The following is a 20,447-nucleotide window of genomic DNA, read 5'->3' on the forward strand; positions in this document are numbered from 1 at the left end:
GTGCATCAAGAAAAAAACGACCTAATAAATCACATAGTAACACTGTTAACTTGGGAATAGACTAGTAGGACTGACTGATGATTCCCAGCGAGCAGAGAAAACAATGTAACCATTGACACAATGTGTGCACAACCCTCCCCAGAAGAGGAAACAGCGGCAGAGTTTACACAACACCACTACAAGAGGGCACACTGACCAAACAGAAAGAACATAGAAATGGTGGGGGGACGAGGGGCAAAGTAGGCGACCACAGGACAGTGGCTAGGGGGACTGGAGTGAGGAGCTCCTATCTAGCCCATGCACATTACCAGTACTTTACACTAGGATTACAGTGATGAGCTCTGTGATATTTAGAGTTCTTGTGTCTGTACAGGAGCCATGGAAAGCGAGAAATCTACAGGACATGACTACAAGCCGGCTGCACTCCTCATAGACACATACAGCGAGGACGGATGTTATTAGTCACTTCTTATGGGAATATTGCACGGTCTTGAGAGAACTCCACAATGGAAAAGATGTGTCTGAAGGTCGCACAAGACTGATGGACAGAAGGAAGGAAGAGCGAGCAAGTAGTCTACACGACATACCCCTCCATGGAAGAAATACGTGATCACACATATAAAAGACAGTATGTCATCCTGAAAGGACAAGGATGGCGGAATCTGGCATCTGTAAGCCAAAGAAAAGACAATTCCCTCATCAAGCAACAAAGCACAGCTCCGTAGTAAAGTATAAGAAAACAGTTACTGGGTGAGACAGGAGGGTGTGAGGAGCTCAGACACTACACATGCGCAGGTGAGACAGGAGGGTGTGAGGAGCTCAGACACTATACATGCGCAGGTGAGACAGGAGGGTGTGAGGAGCTCAGACACTACACATGCGCAGGTGACACAGGAGGGTGTGAGGAGCTCAGACACTAGACATGCACAGGTGACACAGGAGGGTGTGAGGAGCTCAGACACTACACATGCGTAGGTGTCACAGGAGGGTGTGAGGCGCTCAGACACTACACATGCGCAGGTGAGACAGGAGGGTGTGAGGAGCTCAGACACTACACATGCGTAGGTGTCACAGGAGGGTGTGAGGCGCTCAGACACTACACATGCGCAGGTGAGACAGGAGGGTGTGAGGCGCTCAGAAACTACACATGCACAGGTGACACAGGAGGGTGTGAGGCGCTCAGACACTAGACATGCGCAGGTGACACAGGAGGGTGTGAGGAGCTCAGACACTAGACATGCACAGGTGACACAGGAGGGTGTGAGGAGCTCAGACACTACACATGCGTAGGTGTCACAGGAGGGTGTGAGGCGCTCAGACACTACACATGCGCAGGTGAGACAGGAGGGTGTGAGGCGCTCAGAAACTACACATGCACAGGTGACACAGGAGGGTGTGAGGCGCTCAGACACTAGACATGCGCAGGTGAGACAGGAGGGTGTGAGGCGCTCAGACACTAGACATGCGCAGGTGAGACAGGAGGGTGTGAGGCGCTCAGACACTAGACATGCGCAGGTGAGACAGGAGGGTGTGAGGCGCTCAGACACTAGACATGCACAGGTGACACAGGAGGGTGTGAGGCGCTCAGACACTACACATGCGCAGGTGACACAGGAGGGTGTGAGGCGCTCAGACACTACACATGCACAGGTGACACAGGAGGGTGTGCGGAGCTCAGACACTAGACATGCACAGGTGACACAGGAGGGTGTGAGGAGCTCAGACACTACACATGCGCAGGTGAGACAGGAGGGTGTGAGGAGCTCAGACACTATACATGCGCAGGTGAGACAGGAGGGTGTGAGGAGCTCAGACACTACACATGCGCAGGTGACACAGGAGGGTGTGAGGAGCTCAGACACTAGACATGCACAGGTGACACAGGAGGGTGTGAGGAGCTCAGACACTACACATGCGTAGGTGTCACAGGAGGGTGTGAGGCGCTCAGACACTACACATGCGCAGGTGAGACAGGAGGGTGTGAGGAGCTCAGACACTACACATGCGTAGGTGTCACAGGAGGGTGTGAGGCGCTCAGACACTACACATGCGCAGGTGAGACAGGAGGGTGTGAGGCGCTCAGAAACTACACATGCACAGGTGACACAGGAGGGTGTGAGGCGCTCAGACACTAGACATGCGCAGGTGACACAGGAGGGTGTGAGGAGCTCAGACACTAGACATGCACAGGTGACACAGGAGGGTGTGAGGAGCTCAGACACTACACATGCGTAGGTGTCACAGGAGGGTGTGAGGCGCTCAGACACTACACATGCGCAGGTGAGACAGGAGGGTGTGAGGCGCTCAGAAACTACACATGCACAGGTGACACAGGAGGGTGTGAGGCGCTCAGACACTAGACATGCGCAGGTGAGACAGGAGGGTGTGAGGCGCTCAGACACTAGACATGCGCAGGTGAGACAGGAGGGTGTGAGGCGCTCAGACACTAGACATGCGCAGGTGAGACAGGAGGGTGTGAGGCGCTCAGACACTAGACATGCACAGGTGACACAGGAGGGTGTGAGGCGCTCAGACACTACACATGCGCAGGTGACACAGGAGGGTGTGAGGCGCTCAGACACTACACATGCACAGGTGACACAGGAGGGTGTGCGGAGCTCAGACACTAGACATGCGCAGGTGACACAGGAGGGTGTGAGGAGCTCAGACACTACACATGCGCAGGTGACACAGGAGGGAGTGGGGCGCTCAGACACTAGACATGCGCAGGTGACACAGGAGGGTGTGAGGCGCTCAGACACTACACATGCACAGGTGACACAGGAGGGTGTGAGGAGCTCAGACACTACACATGCGCAGGTGACACAGGAGGGTGTGAGGCGCTCAGACACTACACATGCGCAGGTGACACAGGAGGGTGTGAGGAGCTCAGACACTACACATGCGCAGGTGACACAGGAGGGTGTGAGGCGCTCAGACACTAGACATGCACAGGTGACACAGGAGGGTGTGAGGCGCTCAGACACTACACATGCGCAGGTGACACAGGAGGGTGTGAGGAGCTCAGACACTACACATGCGCAGGTGACACAGGAGGGTGTGAGGCGCTCAGACACTACACATGCACAGGTGACACAGGAGGGTGTGAGGAGCTCAGACACTACACATGCGCAGGTGACACAGGAGGGTGTGAGGCGCTCAGACACTAGACATGCGCAGGTGACACAGGAGGGTGTGAGGCGCTCAGACACTACACATGCGCAGGTGACACAGAAGGGTGTGAGGAGCTCAGAAACTACACATGCACAGGTGACACAGGAGGGTGTGAGGAGCTTAGACACTACACATGCGCAGGTGACACAGGAGGGTGTGAGGCGCTCAGAGGTGACACAGGAGGGTGTGAGGCGCTCAGACACTAGACATGCACAGGTGACACAGGAGGGTGTGAGGCGCTCAGACACTACACATGCGCAGGTGACACAGGAGGGTGTGAGGAGCTCAGACACTAGACATGCGCAGGTGACACAGGAGGGTGTGAGGCGCTCAGACACTACACATGCGCAGGTGACACAGGAGGGTGTGAGGAGCTCAGACACTAGACATGCGCAGGTGACACAGGAGGGTGTGAGGCGCTCAGACACTACACATGCGCAGGTGACAGGAGGGTGTGAGGAGCTCAGACACTACACATGCGCAGGTGACCTTTACTCCACAAGTCATGGAGGAAGGCAGTAACAACAGAAGAGGAACCACAGCAACCAACCCCAACTTTGCTTTCGTCCCGTCACGGTTGGGGAACTAATGAGGCATCCGATGTCTGGTGCAGGAATCCACCTCTTATGGGGACGGTCACCATCCGGGGTGTGTGACAAGGGCAGGGTAAGCCCCCGCAGCTAGCCTTCCTGCACTTCTCTCTCCTGGACACACAGAGGAGACTTACCACCGAACACGTCCACCGCGCCAGGGGGCAGGGGCTCGTCCTCCATGCTGACGGGCTTCAGGTCACTGACCAGGGGCCATTAGATCGCGGGCGACCTTTGCGCTGAGCCGCCTCTTGTGGGCATGAGATCGGGTAGGTCCTGATGGGTCCGGTGCCAGTGTACGATCAGTGTACAGCGCCACGGGAGTGTAACTTATCCGGAACGTGCCAGCGGGCAGAGCGGGGCACAGGGAGAACTTACTGCCCGAGATCAGCAGCAACACGGATTGTTGTGGACCCGATCCTTGCAAACAAGAGGGCGTGAGGGGGCGGGGCTACTGGACAACTCCACCCCCCGACTCAGCCTAATCGGGTGATTGGCTACCCGGCCAGCCGTTGGGAAAAGGAATGCGGCACACAGCCAATAGTGAGCGAGCACAAGTTTAAATGCCCAGAATAGGGGCGGAGCCAGAGTAACTTCGCACTGCCAGCACCACTTACACCGGGAGGAAGCGGAGCAGCGGCAGTGAGTGTACGCAGCGAGCCCGACCCGGGCACACAGAGGCTGGCACTCGGATCATCGCCCCAGGAACCTCCACACGGTCCTCATCCGAGTCCCCCAATGTGAGCGCTTCTTCCAGGACATGTGACGGGACATACCATGGCGCAGTACATCATGTCTGGGGCCCGGCAGCCATGCCTAGTCTCATCAGATCGGAAGAGTGTGAACAGGGGCTAAGGCCCACTTACTCTGCAAGAGGCTATAGTGACCGATTGTTCTCAAGAGCGTTCGTTAATGACAAACCGGCTGTGACAAGTGAGCTAAACGCTTGTTCGTCAGGTGACATTTTGGGAGCAAAAAGATTATTGTTGTGAGCAGCGCATGGACCTGTGTGGCCAAGAAAAATAGCAGCAGTGCACACCTGTATACACAGGCTATTGAGCGCCGCTAAGTGGCCACTGAACCCCTTAGTGACCGGCCAAGTGGCTCTAATTTACCACGGGTCACTGGCAATCACTCCAGAATGATCCAGTATCCCAGTGATTTTTAGGCTTTTTGTGGCAATATATGTTACGTTAGAGGTTAACTTAGGTTGATAAGGTTTTGCATTAATTGATTCAAAAAATATACATTTTATGAATTAAAAAAAAAAACTATTCAAACTTTGATAAAAAACAAAATCGAAACGTCAGAATTAAGTTTTTGTTTTGCTACCGCAAATGTGCAATAAAATCAAAACATCATATCTTCCACAAAATAGTATCAATAAAAACGTCAGCTCGGGGAGTAAAAATTAAGACCTCACCCAGCCCTGGGTCCAAAAAAATGGAGACGCTACGGGTCTCGAAAAATGGTGACATAAGCAATTTTTTTTTCTTACCAATTTCAGATTTCTTTTCACCACTTAAAAGAAACTTATATCTGGTAATGATCTTGGGAATCATAATGGCAGGTCAGTTTTAGCATTTAGTGAACACGGTAAATAAAATAAACACTCAAAAACAATTGTGGAATTGCAATTTCTCCCCACTTGGGAGTTTTCAAGTATGGTAAAATGAATGGTGTAATTGAAAAGTACAACTCGTCCCACAAATACAGCCCTCACATGGCCATATTGACGGAAAATAAAATTATGGCTGTGGGACGGAGGGGAGCAAAAAACAAAAACCATAAATTGCAAGGTGGTGAAGGGGATAATAGGTGGGTTATGCAGCCAGAGTGCAGTGAATGATCTGTAGTGCGCAGAGCCATGGCACGGCCGGGAACGGTAATCTTTTGCGCAGCCCAAAACATAGTTTCACCCGACGAACAAGCGCTTTGCTCGTCGAGTGATTGCCGGCCTGTTTACACGAAGGATCATTGTGAACTAGCTCTCCTAAGAACACTCGTTTCACGATAATCTTTCAGTGTAAACACAGCTCACCACCTTCCCGACATGGCCAATGTCCATTTGTGTTTTTTTTTTTTTTTTCCTCCCCTTCATCAAAGAGCCATCACTTTTTTTTATTTTTCCATCCACAGACGTACGATGGCTTGATTTTCCAGGGCGATTTTGCATGACGCCATTCATTTTACCCCATGGTGTACTGGATGAGCAGAGGAAAAAAATGCAATTCTGACATTGGATTTTGGAGAACTGTTTTTACGGCATAATTTGGGCCATAAAAATGACCTGGCACTAGGATTCTTCTTGTCAGTACAGTGACTGATCCCAAACTTGGCCAGTTTTCTTTATGATTTTAGTGATAAATGAAAACTTTGGAAATGTAACATTTATTTTCTTTTTATGTCGCCATGTTTTGAGACCCGTAACATTTTCATTGATGGAGCCGTGACGGGGCTTATTTTTTTGCAATGCAAGACAATGTTTTTATTGGTACCATTTTTGGATAGATATGATATTAACAACCGCCGATATGCCTTTTAACGGCGCCAGTTAAGGGTACTTGTTCCTCAGTGCTGCTTTTTAACCGTACTGAAAAATAAGTGTATAGCACCCCCCTAGTGTCAGAAAACCTCCGGGGTCTCAGCTACCGGTTTTTACCATGTCCCGTCACATGATCGCCATTATTCACTGAGTAACAGTGATCACAAAAGAAAAAAAAAAGTCTGGTTTTCTATTAATTTCTCTCTCCTCTGATATGATCTAGTATACCATAGGAGAGAGAAATGGGGTCCCCGAGCACTCCCCAGTACCTCTGCCATCCCTGGATTCTCCTGCTCCGGCCCTCCATGTCCTCTTCCCTGAAGAAAATGGTGGGCGTAGTGCACCCGCAGAGATCTGCTGGTCAAAACCTGGCAACAATAGGATACTTTTCTTATTGGTTCATTTGATCACTGTGATAGGGTTTATCACAGTGGTAAAGAAAAAAAAAATAGTAAATCAATATCCCCTTAGTTAGGTAAAACTAATAAAATACAACTTTTATTTTTTCCATTCTTTGCAGTTAGGGTTGTGTCAGGGTTGGAGTTAGAATTGGGGGGTTCCCACTGTTTAGGTACATCAGGGGGTCTCCAAACGCGACAATGGTGGTCCATTTTGAAATCACTTTGAGGGGGCTATATGATAGAAAATTCCAAAGTGTGACACCATTCTAAAAACTGCACCCCTCAAGGTACTCAAAACCATTCAAGAAGTTTATTAACCCTTAAGGTGCTTCACAGGAATTTTTGGAATGGAATGTTTAAAAAAAAAATGAGCATTTAACTTTCACAAAAAAATTACTTTAGATCCAATTTGTTTTATTTTACCAAGGGTAACAGGAGAAATTGGACGCCAAAAGTTGTTGTACAATTTTTCCTGAGTATGCCGATACTCCATATGTGGGGGTAAACCACTGTTTGGGCACATGGCAGAGCTCGGAAGGGAAGGAGCGCCGTTTTACTTTTTCAACATAGAATTGGATGGAATTGAGATCGGACATCATGTTGCGTTTGGAGAGCCCTGATGTGCCTAAACAGTGGAAACCCCCCCAATTCTAACTTAAACCCTAATCCAAACACACCCCTAACCCTAATCCCAAATCTAATCATAACCCTTATCACACCCCTAACCCAACCGTAAACGTAGTCCAAACTCTAATCCCAATCCTAACCCTAATGGGAAAATGGAAATAAATATTTTTGTTATTTTATTATTTTCCCTAACTAAGGCGGTGGTAAAGTGGGGTTTGATTTACTATTTAGGCCGGCCTCACACTCAGCGTATGTAAATACGGTCTGTTTATTATGGCCGTAATACGCAGAAATGTTCCCAAAATAGTGATCCGTATGTCCTCCGTAGGCAGGGTGTGGCACCGTATTTTGCGCATGGCATCCTCCGTATGTAATCCGTATGGCATCCGTACTGCGATATTTTCTCGCAGGCTTGCAAAACCGACATCTAATGAATTTATGTGCTCAAATGTTCGTTAAAATATATATATATAATTGAGACATATATATATATATATATATATATATATATATATATATATATATATATATATATATATATATATATATATATATATATATATATATATATTATATTCTGTATTTATATTTAATTCAGCGCGAGATATGTGAAAAGCCGGTAATTCAATTGCCGGCTTTTCATTTCTCCTTCCCAAACCCGACATGATATGAGACATGGTTTACATACAGTAAACCATCTCATATCCCTTTTTTTGCATATTCCACACTACTAATGTTAGTAGTGTGTATGTGCAAAATTTGGGCGCTGTAGCTTGTAAAATAAAGGGTTAAATCGCGGGAAAAATTGGCGTGGGCTCCCGCGCAATTTTCTCCGCCAGAGTGGTAAAGCCAGTGACTGAGGGCAGATATTAATAGCCTAGAGAGGGACCATGGTTATTGGCCCCCCCCTGGCTACAAACATCTGCCCCCAGCCACCCCAAAAAAGGCACATCTGGAAGATGCGCCTATTCTGGCACTTGGCCACTCTCTTCCCACTCCCGTGTAGCGGTGGGATATGGGGTAATGAAGGGTTAATGTCACCTTGCTATTGTAAGCTCTCAGTTTATATCATTCCTCCTCTTTTTCCATTCTTGTGGGAGATTTGTGCCGACAGGCAGTTATACCAGCGCAGGTACTGATGTATACATTTTTATGTAATCATCTATTTTTCATTATTTATACCAATTACAATCTTTTGTGGTGATTGTTGTACCCGCTGCAGGCAAACCGCCTCGTGTCTTTTAGCGCCACTCACAGTTATTTATTAGCATCTTCCAGATGTGCCTTTTCTGGGGTGGCTGGGGGCAGATGTTTGTAGCCAGGGGGGGCCAATAACCATGGACCCTCTCTAGGCTATTAATATCTGCCCTCAGTCACTGGCTTTACCACTCTGGCGGAGAAAATTGTGCGGGAGCCCACGCCAATTTTTCCCGCGATTTAACCCTTTATTTTAGCAGCTACAGTGCCCAAATTTTGCACATACACACTACTAACATTAGTAGTGTGGAATATGCAAAAAAAAAGGGATATGAGATGGTTTACTGTATGTAAACCATGTCTCATATCCTGTCGGGTTTGTGAAGGAGAAATGAAAAGCCGGCAATTGAATTACCGGCTTTTCACTAACACCGGTGCGTATTTCTCGCAAGTCACACTGCTGGTCTGTGTGGAATCCGTATTTTTCTCGCCCCCATAGACTTTCATTGGCGATTTTTTTGCGCAATACGGTGACAAACGCAGCATGCTGCGATTTTCTATGGCCGTACAAGACCGTATATTACGGATGCGTAATATACGGCAGATAGGAGCTGGGCCATAGAGATTCATTGGGCCGTGTGTTATGCGTATTTTACGGACGTAGTTTATGCGCTCATATGTCCGTAAAACTCGCTAGTGTGACGCCGGCCTTATAGCGGGATTTTATGATTGGCAGCTGTCACACACTAAAAGATGCTTTTTATTGCAAAAAATATTTTTGCGTCCTCACATTTTGAGAGCTATAATTTTTCCATATTTTGGCCCACGGAGTCATGTAAGGTCTTGTTTTTGAGGGACAAGTTGACGTTTTTATTGGTAACATTTTTGGGCACAAGACACTTTTTGATCGCTCTTTATTACGATTTTTGTTTGGCAGAATGAACAAAAACCAGCAATTCATGAATTTCTTTTTGGGGAGGCGTTTATACTGTTCCGAGTTTGGTAAAATTGATAAAGCAGTTTTATTCTTCGGGTCAGTACGATTACAGCGATACCTCATTTATATCATTTTTATGTTTTGGCGCTTATATACAATAAAAACTTTTATATAAAAAAAATTAGTTTTGCATCGCTTTATTCTGAGGACTATAACTATTTTTTTGGTGATGACACTGGTGGCCCATTTTTTGTGGGACAAGATGACATTTTCAGCGGCACCATGGTTATTTATATCTGTCTTTTTGATCGTGTGTTATTCCTCTTTTTGTTCGGTGGTATGATCAAGATATACATATATATATATATATATATATATAAATTATTATTTTTTTTTTTCATTGTCCTAGGTTGTGACATCACTATATAAAGTCAGATCGCTCATCTGACACTTTGCAAAGCACGGTGTCAGATCAGCGATCTGACAGGCACTGCAGGGGGCTTCTCAGGTCCTGCTCTCAGCAGGCACTGACGAGCCGCCTCCATGCAGGACCCAGAAGGACCCCGCAGCCACCTTGGATCCGGGGCCTGCAGGAAGGTGACGCTTGGAAAAATGCGATCACATCGCGTTGCTCTGAGGGTCTCAGGGAAGCACACATGGACCCCCCTCTCTACGCGATGCTTCCCTATGTCACCGGAATGCTGCGATCATGCTTGATCGCAGTGTTCCGGGGGTTAAAGCGCTGGGAGCGGTCCGTGACCGCTCCTGGCACATAGTGCCGGATGTGAGCTGTGAGCGCGGCTGATCACGTTGGATGTACTATTCTGTCCATGGGAAGTAGGGCCTAGGTCACATGGACGGAATAGTACGTCCAATGGTAGAAATGGGTTAAATACACATTATAGATGCCATCATGCTGTGCTGCCAGGGATAGATATACAGTTGTGCCCAAAAGTTTACATACCCCGGCAGAATTTTTGCTCTCTTGGCCTTTTCTCAGAGAATATGAATGATAACACCAAAACTTTTTCTCCACTCATGGATAGTGGTTGGGTGAAGCCATTTATTGTCAAAACTACTGAACGATAACATCAGAGGAGAGAGAAATTAAATGGGAAATCAGACTTTTTTTTTTTTGCGGTCGCCATTATTCCATTAAAAATGGCGATCGCAACACTGGGGTCAGTAAAACCAACCAGAATCATGTTTTCTGGGGCCTCAGCTATCCCCGGTAGCCGAGACCCGGGAGGAATTCCAACTCTGGGAGCGCTATACACTTATTTCTCAGCGTCATTAAAAAGCAGCGCTGAGGATTAAGTACCCTTAACTGGAGCTGTTAAAAGGCGTATCGGTGGTCATTAAAGAGAATTTGTCAGAGATATGACACCAATAGCAGGGCCCTCACTCCTAATGTAACCGATGCACTGTGTGTAACTTTGTGATGTCTTTATGGTCTGTAATAAAGTGCTGCGGAATCTGGTAGCGCTATAGAAATATTATTATATGTTGTATTTGCCTTATTTTGGCTACTCGCCTGACTTCCTGATTGCTGAAGTGAGGACATCCTTGGTAAGCTTACCAATTACATTGGCGCGGCATTGTGTAGGATCGGAAGTTACATATGTATTCTATTAAAGGTCCGTACATTCATATTGTCTAACTCTCCATGAATAACGATGTCTAGATAGTGCAAGAAGAACTAATGTCCATTCCATCAACACATTTCTGACCTAAGATAGTCCACCCCAGTCCATGACCAGTATCCCCGACAGGAGCAGCTCACTTCCAGATACACATTAAAAGGGTTTGTTTGTTTTAACTAAAAGTCCCAAAAGCCTGGGTCCAGGTACGGAGACCCCCCACTAGGGGGGCAGACGTGTTTAGTGCATATTTGAGCATGCACACAGTGATTTAGGGGCCCATAGACTTTCTATGGCGTCTGTACACCATGGCCCGCTCATATTTGCAATAAACTATTCAGCCTGGTGGTTTAACACATTGTTGATCTCTGGAGAGTCTGTTCTGAGACCCACACCAATGTGACCAAAAAGAGGCCTCAAATCGGTCTCCACACTCCACTGTCATGTGGTGCAGGATGTTCTATAGTTTTCTCCTGTCACCCCATGATATTAGGTTGCCATTAATGGACTGCAAAGAACTAGAATGGAGTAAGACTACCAGCCCCTTCTGGTCATGGGATTGCCGACAAGGCTCAGGTTCTGGGCTGGATTAGGCTCGCCTCTGCTAAAACGACCTAGATTGGAGAACTCTGATCTTGGCCATTTAATCTCCATAGACGCAAATAGCAAGTTCAGAAGAGATGATTTTGTTTGAAATATCAGAAATTTGAAGAATATGATGAAGTCAAAGAGTAGCCTTCGTCATGTTGCTCATGTGTTAAAGGGGTGGTCCGATTAAAAAAAATAAAAAAATCTACCTAAGAGCCCATGTGTGTACACTGCTCCTAGAAGCAGTGAATTGCTTAGTGGTCATGCATGTGCACTGCCATTCTATTCACATAAGGGACTCGGGTACCACCACTCTGGAGGGCCAACATTTATCACCTATCCTGGTGTAACGTGAAATGCTATGGGACAGCCTCCCTGATCTATTCAGTCGGGCCATTAGCAGATCCAGCTTCTGCAGTTTCCGGTTGCCCAATTCGGAGGACTTCCAACTAGTAATCCATTGATAAAGGAGCCAATGACAGGGCTTGTACATCCTGTTCTGTTCCAATAAATGTATTGTGATTTCAACATCGAGAGACAGGACAAACTCGCCATACTGGATGTGCACAGTGCGCTGCTGCATATTAATCTGTCCCAATTTAAGCAGTGATTAAATTAAAAATTAAGTAACTGGGAAGATTTTTGTAACGAAAAGAATCTGATGTTAAAGTCCACTCACAACTTATAAAAAGTTGTCCAAGTTTCTGCAGAGCCATATTCTCTGTTGAAGCTGCTGTCCGATCCAATGAAGCTCATAACTACAATATTCTACATTGGATTTATTCTCAAATCTGGAAAGACTAATGAAATCAGTTCTATATTTATATAACCCTGTGAATAGACCCTGTACAACAGCACACAGAGTCCTACTTTGTATCACAAGCCATGGCCAACATGAATATGTAATCTATATATATATATAATTGTCTAAGGGGTACTTCCGTCTGTTTGTCTTCAGTCTGCAACTTCCGTAACAGATATCCCGCATCGCTGACTGGTCGCGGCCAGAAGGCCGCGACAAATCAGCGACAGACTTAGTCCGGCCATGAATTGGCCCCTCCTTACTCTCCTCCAGTCAGCGCCAGTGTGTCGCCCCATCCCGGAACAACTTTTTACTATTGATGCTGTCTATGCAGCATCAATAGTAAAAAGATATGTTAAAAATAATGAAAATAAATTGTGCTATTCTCACCTTCCGCCGTCCACCGAAGCGCGCGATGCTGCCGCCAGCTTCCGTTCCCAGTGATGCATTGCAAAATGCATTGCGAGATCGCTAAGTAGTCTGGGTAATTTTGCAATGCATCACTGCGAACGGAAGCTGGTGGCAGCATCGCGCGCATCGGCACAGCTTTGCTGGACGCCGGAGGGTAAGTATATAACTATTTTTTATTTGTATTTTTTTTTAAACAGGAATATGGTGCCCACACTGCTATATACTGCGTGGCCTGTGTTATACACTGCGTGGCCTGTGCTATACACTGCGTGGCCTGTGCTATACACTGCGTGGCCTGTGCTATATACTACGTGGCTGCTACATACTACGTGGGTAGTGTTATATACTGCCTGGCTGCTATATACTGCGTGGGCAGTGTTATATACTGCGTGGGCAGTGTTATATACTGCGTGGGCAGTGTTATATACTGCGTGGGCAGTGTTATATACTGCGTGGGCAGTGTTATATACTGCGTGGGCAGTGTTATATACTGCGTGGGCAGTGTTATATACTGCGTGGGCAGTGTTATATACTGCGTGGGCAGTGTTATATACTGCGTGGAATGAACCAGGAATAGTCTGGTAAGCCTTATATACAACCCCTCGCTGTGGACCAGTACTAGACTGGTGAGCCTTATATACAACCCCTTGCTGTGTACTAATGGACCAGTACTAGACTGGTGAGCCTTATATACAACCCCTCGCTGTGCACTAATGGACCAGTACTAGACTGGCGAGCCTTATATACAACCCCTCGCTGTGTACTAATGGACCAGTACTAGACTGGCGAGCCTTATATACAACCCCTCGCTGTGTACTAATGTTAGCCCCCCCGCGTAAGCACGAAAAGAAATACAGCGGGGGTCTCATGGCCTCATAAACCCTATTTTTTATGATATGGCTGTTGTAAGGTGAGGTCATCCAAAGGTCAGGCCGGTCAGCTGTGGATGTGGGAATCTGGTTTTATCCAGTCTTGGCTGGTTCATTGGCGCCCTTTTTTGGCCGTTTTTTATTGGCTATTTGAATCTTGGGCGCCTGATTTTTGTCTATATAAAACCTGTTTTTGGGGTTTTCATCATTCAGTTTGACAGAGAAGAAAAGAAGAAGATCTACCTGAAGATGGAAAGCCTCCTTCAGCAGATCCTGACAAGAGCCGGAGCCGAGGGTGGAGCGGACTGGCTTCAGCGCTGCCTGGCTATAGAACCTTTGTCGGCAGCAGCTGAGTCTGTTCCTCCCCCTGAAGAATCATCCCTCCAGCCGCCGGGTCAAGCGCTCATCCAGCCGCCGGGTCAAGCGCTCATCCAGCCGCCGGGTCAAGCTCCCCCACAGCCGCCGTGTCAAGCTCTTTTCCAGCCGCCGGGTCAAGCTTCTTCAATATCGCCAGCATCTCCAGCTTCCGGGCGGCTCAGAAGACAGAGGGTTCCTTATTCCCCCTCAGCGTCGCCGCCTGCATCCAGCCGCTCCAGACAGGAAGTGAGGGGAAAGTCTCGGCGCCGCCCTCCCCGGAAGTCTCGCAGCCCAGCGCGAGACTTCCGCAGCCTGGTTGAAGATAGAGCGCCATCGTCGTCTGCTGTTCCGGCCGGGAAGCCCGCAAACCACCGCGGCCGTAAAAGCGCTGCGGTGCCAGCGGCTCCTGCAGCGGTATCAGCTCCAGCATCCGCTGGTCTTACCAGCGTTCATGAAGATCTGGTCTCGTCACAGTCGGATGAAGAGGAATCCTCGGTCGCAGCAGCTTCCAATGTGAGCTTGCCTAACTTGGAGGGCTTGAGCTCCAGCTGCTCCCGAGATCCCAGGACCGGACACCAGCCATCGAGGGGTGAGACTGTTAATATACCTATGTCTGTCCCTCATTCACACCTTTCTAACTTAATAAGGAAAGTGTTAGCGGATACTTTAAAAGAGATTATTCCTTCTGCACGCTTGGCAGATTTGCCTAGCGCTGCGGTTTCTAGCGCAGTAACCGCTAACACTATTCCTATTAATACATTTAAAGAAGCTCTGACGTGCGAGTTATCGCCTTTGGGATTCCATTTGAGCTCTGCTGTTAAAGAGCTCATTTGGAATAATCAGTATGTAGATATTTTTTCTTTATTACCTAAGAAAGATCAGCATGTCAGAGCAGATAAAAAAGATGATAAAAATGAGTCTGATGAATTTAAACGCACGAATGTTAAATCATTTACCAATTGGGTTCAAGCATTTTCCATTTTTGCTGCAGTCTTGGGGGAGAAATCTCCCCATCTCTGCAGTAAATTATTTCAACACCTAGATATTATACTGGAAGCTTATCGTAACTTCGGCGGGTTCGCCTGGCTGAGTTATGATGAGGCTTTCAGACACAAACTATCAGTTCATCCTGAGCTCCATTGGGGAGTGAAGGATATTGGTTTGTGGATCAATTTAATGCTTCCACAAAGACACACTACTTCTAGGCAGACTTCTTCTAACACTGTGAAGCGTGGCGTTTGTTTCGCCTTCAATGATTCCTTTTGCAAATGGAATTCTAATTGCAGATTCCGCCACGAATGTTCTTTCTGTGGCAACTCACACCCAGTGGCCAAATGTTTCAAAAAACAAGCATCTCAGCAGCCCTCTTCCAGGGAACACACTACAAAAAGCACAGACACCAGTGATACTAGCAAACATGTCCCCTTGGTTAAGCAGGTTTCCAGATCGGGAGACCAGTAGGTTGTTGTTTTTTGGTTTTTCTGAAGGATTTTTTGTACCTCAGTTTAAAGGGGAGGGCTGTCTGACTGTTTCGAATTTACCTTCTTTAAAGGCCAATCCGGGAGTAGCTAGGGACAAAATTTTGAGCGAAATTCAATTAGGCAGGGTCGCTGGCCCTTTTAATTCACCTCCGTTTTCTAATTTTCGTACATCCCCTTTGGGTATAGTTCCAAAAAAAGAGGAGGGTTCATTTAGACTAATCCACCACTTATCTTATCCTTCTGGTTCATCTTTGAACGATGAAGTGGATAAGTCTTTAATTTCAGTATCTTATTCTTCATTTGATTCTGCATTGGAGATCCTCCGTAAATTCGGATGCAATGCTTTAATGGCTAAATCGGACATTAAATCAGCGTTCAGGCTTCTCCCCGTCCATCCCTCTGGTTTTAATTCTCTAGGTTTTTATTTTGATGATTGTTTCTTTTATGATAAATGTTTACCCATGGGTTTTTCTTTGTCCTGTTTTTATTTTGAGAGTTTTTCCTCCTTTCTTCATTGGGTCGTGCAATCGTCTTGTAAAGAAGCGGGTGTCCTCCATTATTTGGACGACTTTTTATTCATTGGTCCCTTTGGCTCCTCTATTTGTGAGGATGCTCTTAACAAATTTATTCATATGTGTGAATACTTCGGCATCCCTATCGCCCACGAAAAGACAGTTGGTCCTTCTCGATCCATTGAGTTTTTGGGAATTACCCTGGATTCTATAAAAATGGAATCTCGACTTCCGGCGGATAAAATTTTGAAACTTTGTTCTGCTTTAACTAATTTTTTGTCTAAAGAGAAGGTTACTCTTAAAGAAATTCAATCCTTATTGGGATTGTTGAATTTTGCAGTTCGGGTGATTCCTATTGGTCGGGCGTTTTGTAGGAGCTTATATGATGCCACCAAGGGTGTATCTTCACCCCATTCTCATATTAGGGTTCGTTCTGCTCTGAAGGAAGATGCCAGAATATGGCTTTCCTTTTTATCAGAGCATAACGGTAGATCCTTGTGGCAGTCATCGTTTGTAGCTGCGGACTCTTTCCCGTTTCTTTTTTCTGTTGACAAGCATCTCGGTGGTTGCATCCTTTTTGCCTCCCATTGGACTTGTTTTTGTTGGCCAGAGCTTTGGGTTTCTGAACGGTTTGTTTCTAATTTTACGGTCCTAGAGATTTTTTCTATTTTCTCCGGAATTTATACATGGGGGTCTCTAATGCAGAATTCCAGAATTTTGTTGCTTTCCTCCAACCAGGCGGTGGTTTTTGCCATTAATACTTTATCTTCAAAAAACACTCTAGTAGCCAGAATTTTGAGACAATTAGTTTTGCTATGCCTTAAAAATAATCTTTGGTTGAAGGCTAAGCTTGGACAGAGTAAGCTTATAGCTTTAACGGAATCTTTGCTTAATCGTCAGTGGTCGAATTTTTTTCTACAGGTCCCGTATGCGGATTCAGAAGCAACCCTCTTATCCCCTTCAATCTGGGAAGTGATCACCCTTTGATACCGCATTTTATTAAAAATTCTCTGTCTGAAAGATCATGGGCTGATTATTCAGCCGCATGGCGTAATTGGAGCAATTTTTGTGAGTTAAACTATTTTGACCCTTTAGTTTCAGACCCTGCGGCAGCGCTCAAATTTGCTTCTGAAATGGCCCAGAGGGGTCTGTCGTACTCCGCGATTGCAAAAAGCCTTGCGGGAGTTTCCTTTTTTCTGAAACTTTCAGGTAGCATTCCTTTAACGGATTTTTTCCCGGTGAAACAGTTTTTGAAGGGCCTCAAAAAATCTAATTTTATGCCCGATACTAGAAGACCTATATCTCTATCACTGCTCAGAGATTTATGCTCTAGTCTCTGCAATGTTTGTTTGAATTCTGAGGAGGCGCTTTTATTTAGCGCCATTTTTTCTTTATCATTTTTTGGGGCACTAAGGATTGGCGAAGTAGTTTCCGCCAAAAAATCCAAACCTTCTGGACTCTTGTTGGCAGATATTCAAATCCATGAAGCCTTTTTAATCCTTTTTATTAGGAAATCAAAGACGGATCAGTTAGGAAGAGGTTCAAAGTTGAGAATTAATGCTATTTCCAATCCATCCATTTGCCCTGTGAGTAGGATGTCTATTTGGCTTCAAACTAGACCTTTAAAGCAAGGCCCACTGTTTATTCATAGGGATTTATCACCGGTCACTGTATTTCAATTTAATTTTATTTTAAAGAAATGTTTGTCTTTTTTGAACTTGAAACACTTGAACATTACTTCCCATTCTTTTAGGATAGGAGCAGCTACTGAGGCCTCTAGGGCCGGGTTTTCTGAGGCCGGAATAAAAGAATTGGGGAGATGGAACTCTAATAGATTCAAACTGTATATCAGACATGATCTTTATGACTATTAATTATCAATTTTCTTTTAGGTCCGTTAGTTATCTGGATAGTCGGACATTCTTTTGTCTTCTGGGCCCAGAAGAGGGCTAGTCAGCGAGTTTATACAGAGAATTTATCTTTTAATATGTCAGTTATTCAAGTCTGGTGGCTCGCTGTTCGAGGTCTGAGTTGGTTTTCCCTGGTTATTCAAGTTAAAAAATGGCTAGAAGAATACCCTTCCCCTGATTTAATTATTTTTCACGTTTCTGGGAATGATCTCGGAAGGATCAGAACCATGGATTTATTAGCTACTATGAGATCTGATATGATCGGTTTTCGGTCTATTTTACCTCATTCATCTTTTGTTTTTTCCGAGATCGTTCCCAGACTATTATGGCATAATAACCGTTTTTCTTTTTTGGAGAAAATACGCAAAAGAGTGAACAAAGCGATGGAGAAATTTTTTCCTTTGGTTTCAGGTTTTTCTTTCAGGCATTCCGACCTTGAAGGTTTCTTACCTGGTCTTTATAGACGAGATCTAATTCATCTATCGGATATTGGATTGGACATTTTCAACCTTGACCTGCAGTCGATTATTGAAAGATGGCTGTGTGGTGGTGGGGGGACCAGGTCTCTTTGAGACCTGGCCTGGTGGGAAAATCACCCATGTATGGGTGGATTTGTTTTATGGAGAAGTATGGAAATTTGGTTTTAAGAGATGAGTATATTTATTGGTATTTATTTAACTTATGTAACCCTAATAAACTACACGGCCATTTTTATCCACATTTTAAGTGTTTGGTGTTTTTTTGTATGAATGGGTTTTGTGATGCCATGGACCAGTACTAGACTGGTGAGCCTTATATACAACCCCTCGCTGTGTACTAATGGACCAGTACTAGACTGGTGAGCCTTTCACGCACTGAGACTAGTCCAGGTTCAGTAGCTGCAGTCACGTCCCCCAATAGTGATTGACACTCCCTGTATTGCCAGGGTCTTCAATCTGTGCTTCCTCCAGCACCTCTCTCCCCTGTACCAGGTCAGCTCTACAAAGGGAGTATTAGGGCTGTGAAAGGGGAAGAGAGCTGCCGGGAGGAGCACAAACCATGACAGTATCTGCATTGCATTTGCAATCACGTCCTGGGGGCATACAGTAAGGTGCTGTACATACCGTAAGTTCATTTCAGGTAAACATTACTGGAATACCAGAATTAAAAACTAAGAAGGTCATGGCGGGGGGTTATAAGGACTTATGGGGACCTGACAGTATCTCCCATTTTGAAAGGAGTTCTCACTAGAAAACAAAACCATAGACCATGAAAAAAAGGGATGGGGAACCTCCGATCCGCCTATGTGATGTATACAGCAGAACGGATTGTGTTCTATATATGTAGAATTTCCCACTGAGGAGCCATGCAGTGAGATCTACAGCCTGTGCTCCAGACCGACGCAATCCTGGAAAAGCAGTTGGCAGTAGAAACATCATCAATACCACCCAACATCACAGCCGCACCAAAGAGAATCACATTACGGGGGGAGGTAATTATATGTTTGACATAATAAAGCAAGATAACTGATACATTTTTTATGGCCCGCAAATGATGAAAGGAAATATTATATAGATCCCAATGGCTTTGGGTCCTGGCACTAAGTATTGTATGGCTATGGGATGAAAACTGAACAGCTTCAATCACAGGCAGAATGTTTTTCTTTACAAAATACAACCAAAACGCTGGCTTCTCTGCCGAAAGAATTCCATTTACCTAAAAGATTAAACTATTGCACCAAAACCACGCAACACCCGTGCATGAAATGCTTATCAATGGATGGTTGCCTTTGCATCTGTACCAGCCAGGATGCAGTAGGGTCTCATGTGAACCCCGTACTTTACAAAAATCGGAACATATTGCTAATCACAGAAGAATAGACATGGCTTTTCTATCCAACTAGTTCCACAATTCCAGAGCCCGCTCTATCAGCTGTATGAGGGCAGAAAAACCTGAAAGACCAGCTTCACTTGTTTCCACAGGTATTATTTGCAGACTATAAAGATGTCCTTCTAAGTGTGTCACGGGCAATTGTTCCACCTATTTTCCAGCCCAAATATTAAAAAGAGCAAGTGAAGCAGGCAACATCTTTGTTTGGACTTGTTTAGCTTAAAAATTAGTTCTCTCAGATGTCTTATTTATATGTATAAATACACGTGTGGTCAGTACAAAGGACTGGCATATGACTTATTCCTTCCAAGAACCATAGTACGGACCAGGGGCACTCACTACTGGTGGAAGAAAGGCGATTCAGGCATCTAAATGGGGAAGAGTTCTTTACAGTTAGAGCAATCACACTGTGGAATGCCCGACCACAAGGGGTAGTAATGGCAGACACTATAACAGCTTATAAAAAAGGGCTGGATTATTCCCTCAGTGCACAAAACATTGTGGGATATAGATAATTTAGTGCAGAAAATGTATAAT

General features: G+C 45.7%; 1 protein-coding gene across 9 annotated transcripts in view; it reads right to left on the minus strand.

Annotated features, from left to right (window-relative positions):
• Window positions 1–20,447, minus strand: part of CDC14B (cell division cycle 14B) — a 107,623-nt gene that overhangs the window by 46,167 nt on the left and 41,009 nt on the right. For 5 of the 9 annotated variants that reach the window (XM_077299738.1, XM_077299719.1, XM_077299723.1 and 2 more), the window contains exon 2: window positions 6,579–6,677. The exons of 2 other annotated variants lie outside the window; for them this stretch is intronic. In XM_077299738.1, coding sequence (XP_077155853.1) covers window positions 6,579–6,677 — 99 coding nt within the window. Of the gene's footprint in view, window positions 1–3,901; window positions 4,205–6,578; window positions 6,678–20,447 lie in introns of those variants that run through there. 2 more of the 9 variants (XM_077299744.1, XM_077299734.1) reach the window with 1 other exon arrangement.

Source organism: Ranitomeya variabilis, chromosome 1 (genome assembly GCF_051348905.1).
Source record: "Ranitomeya variabilis isolate aRanVar5 chromosome 1, aRanVar5.hap1, whole genome shotgun sequence".
Classification (NCBI taxonomy): Eukaryota; Metazoa; Chordata; class Amphibia; order Anura; family Dendrobatidae; genus Ranitomeya; species Ranitomeya variabilis.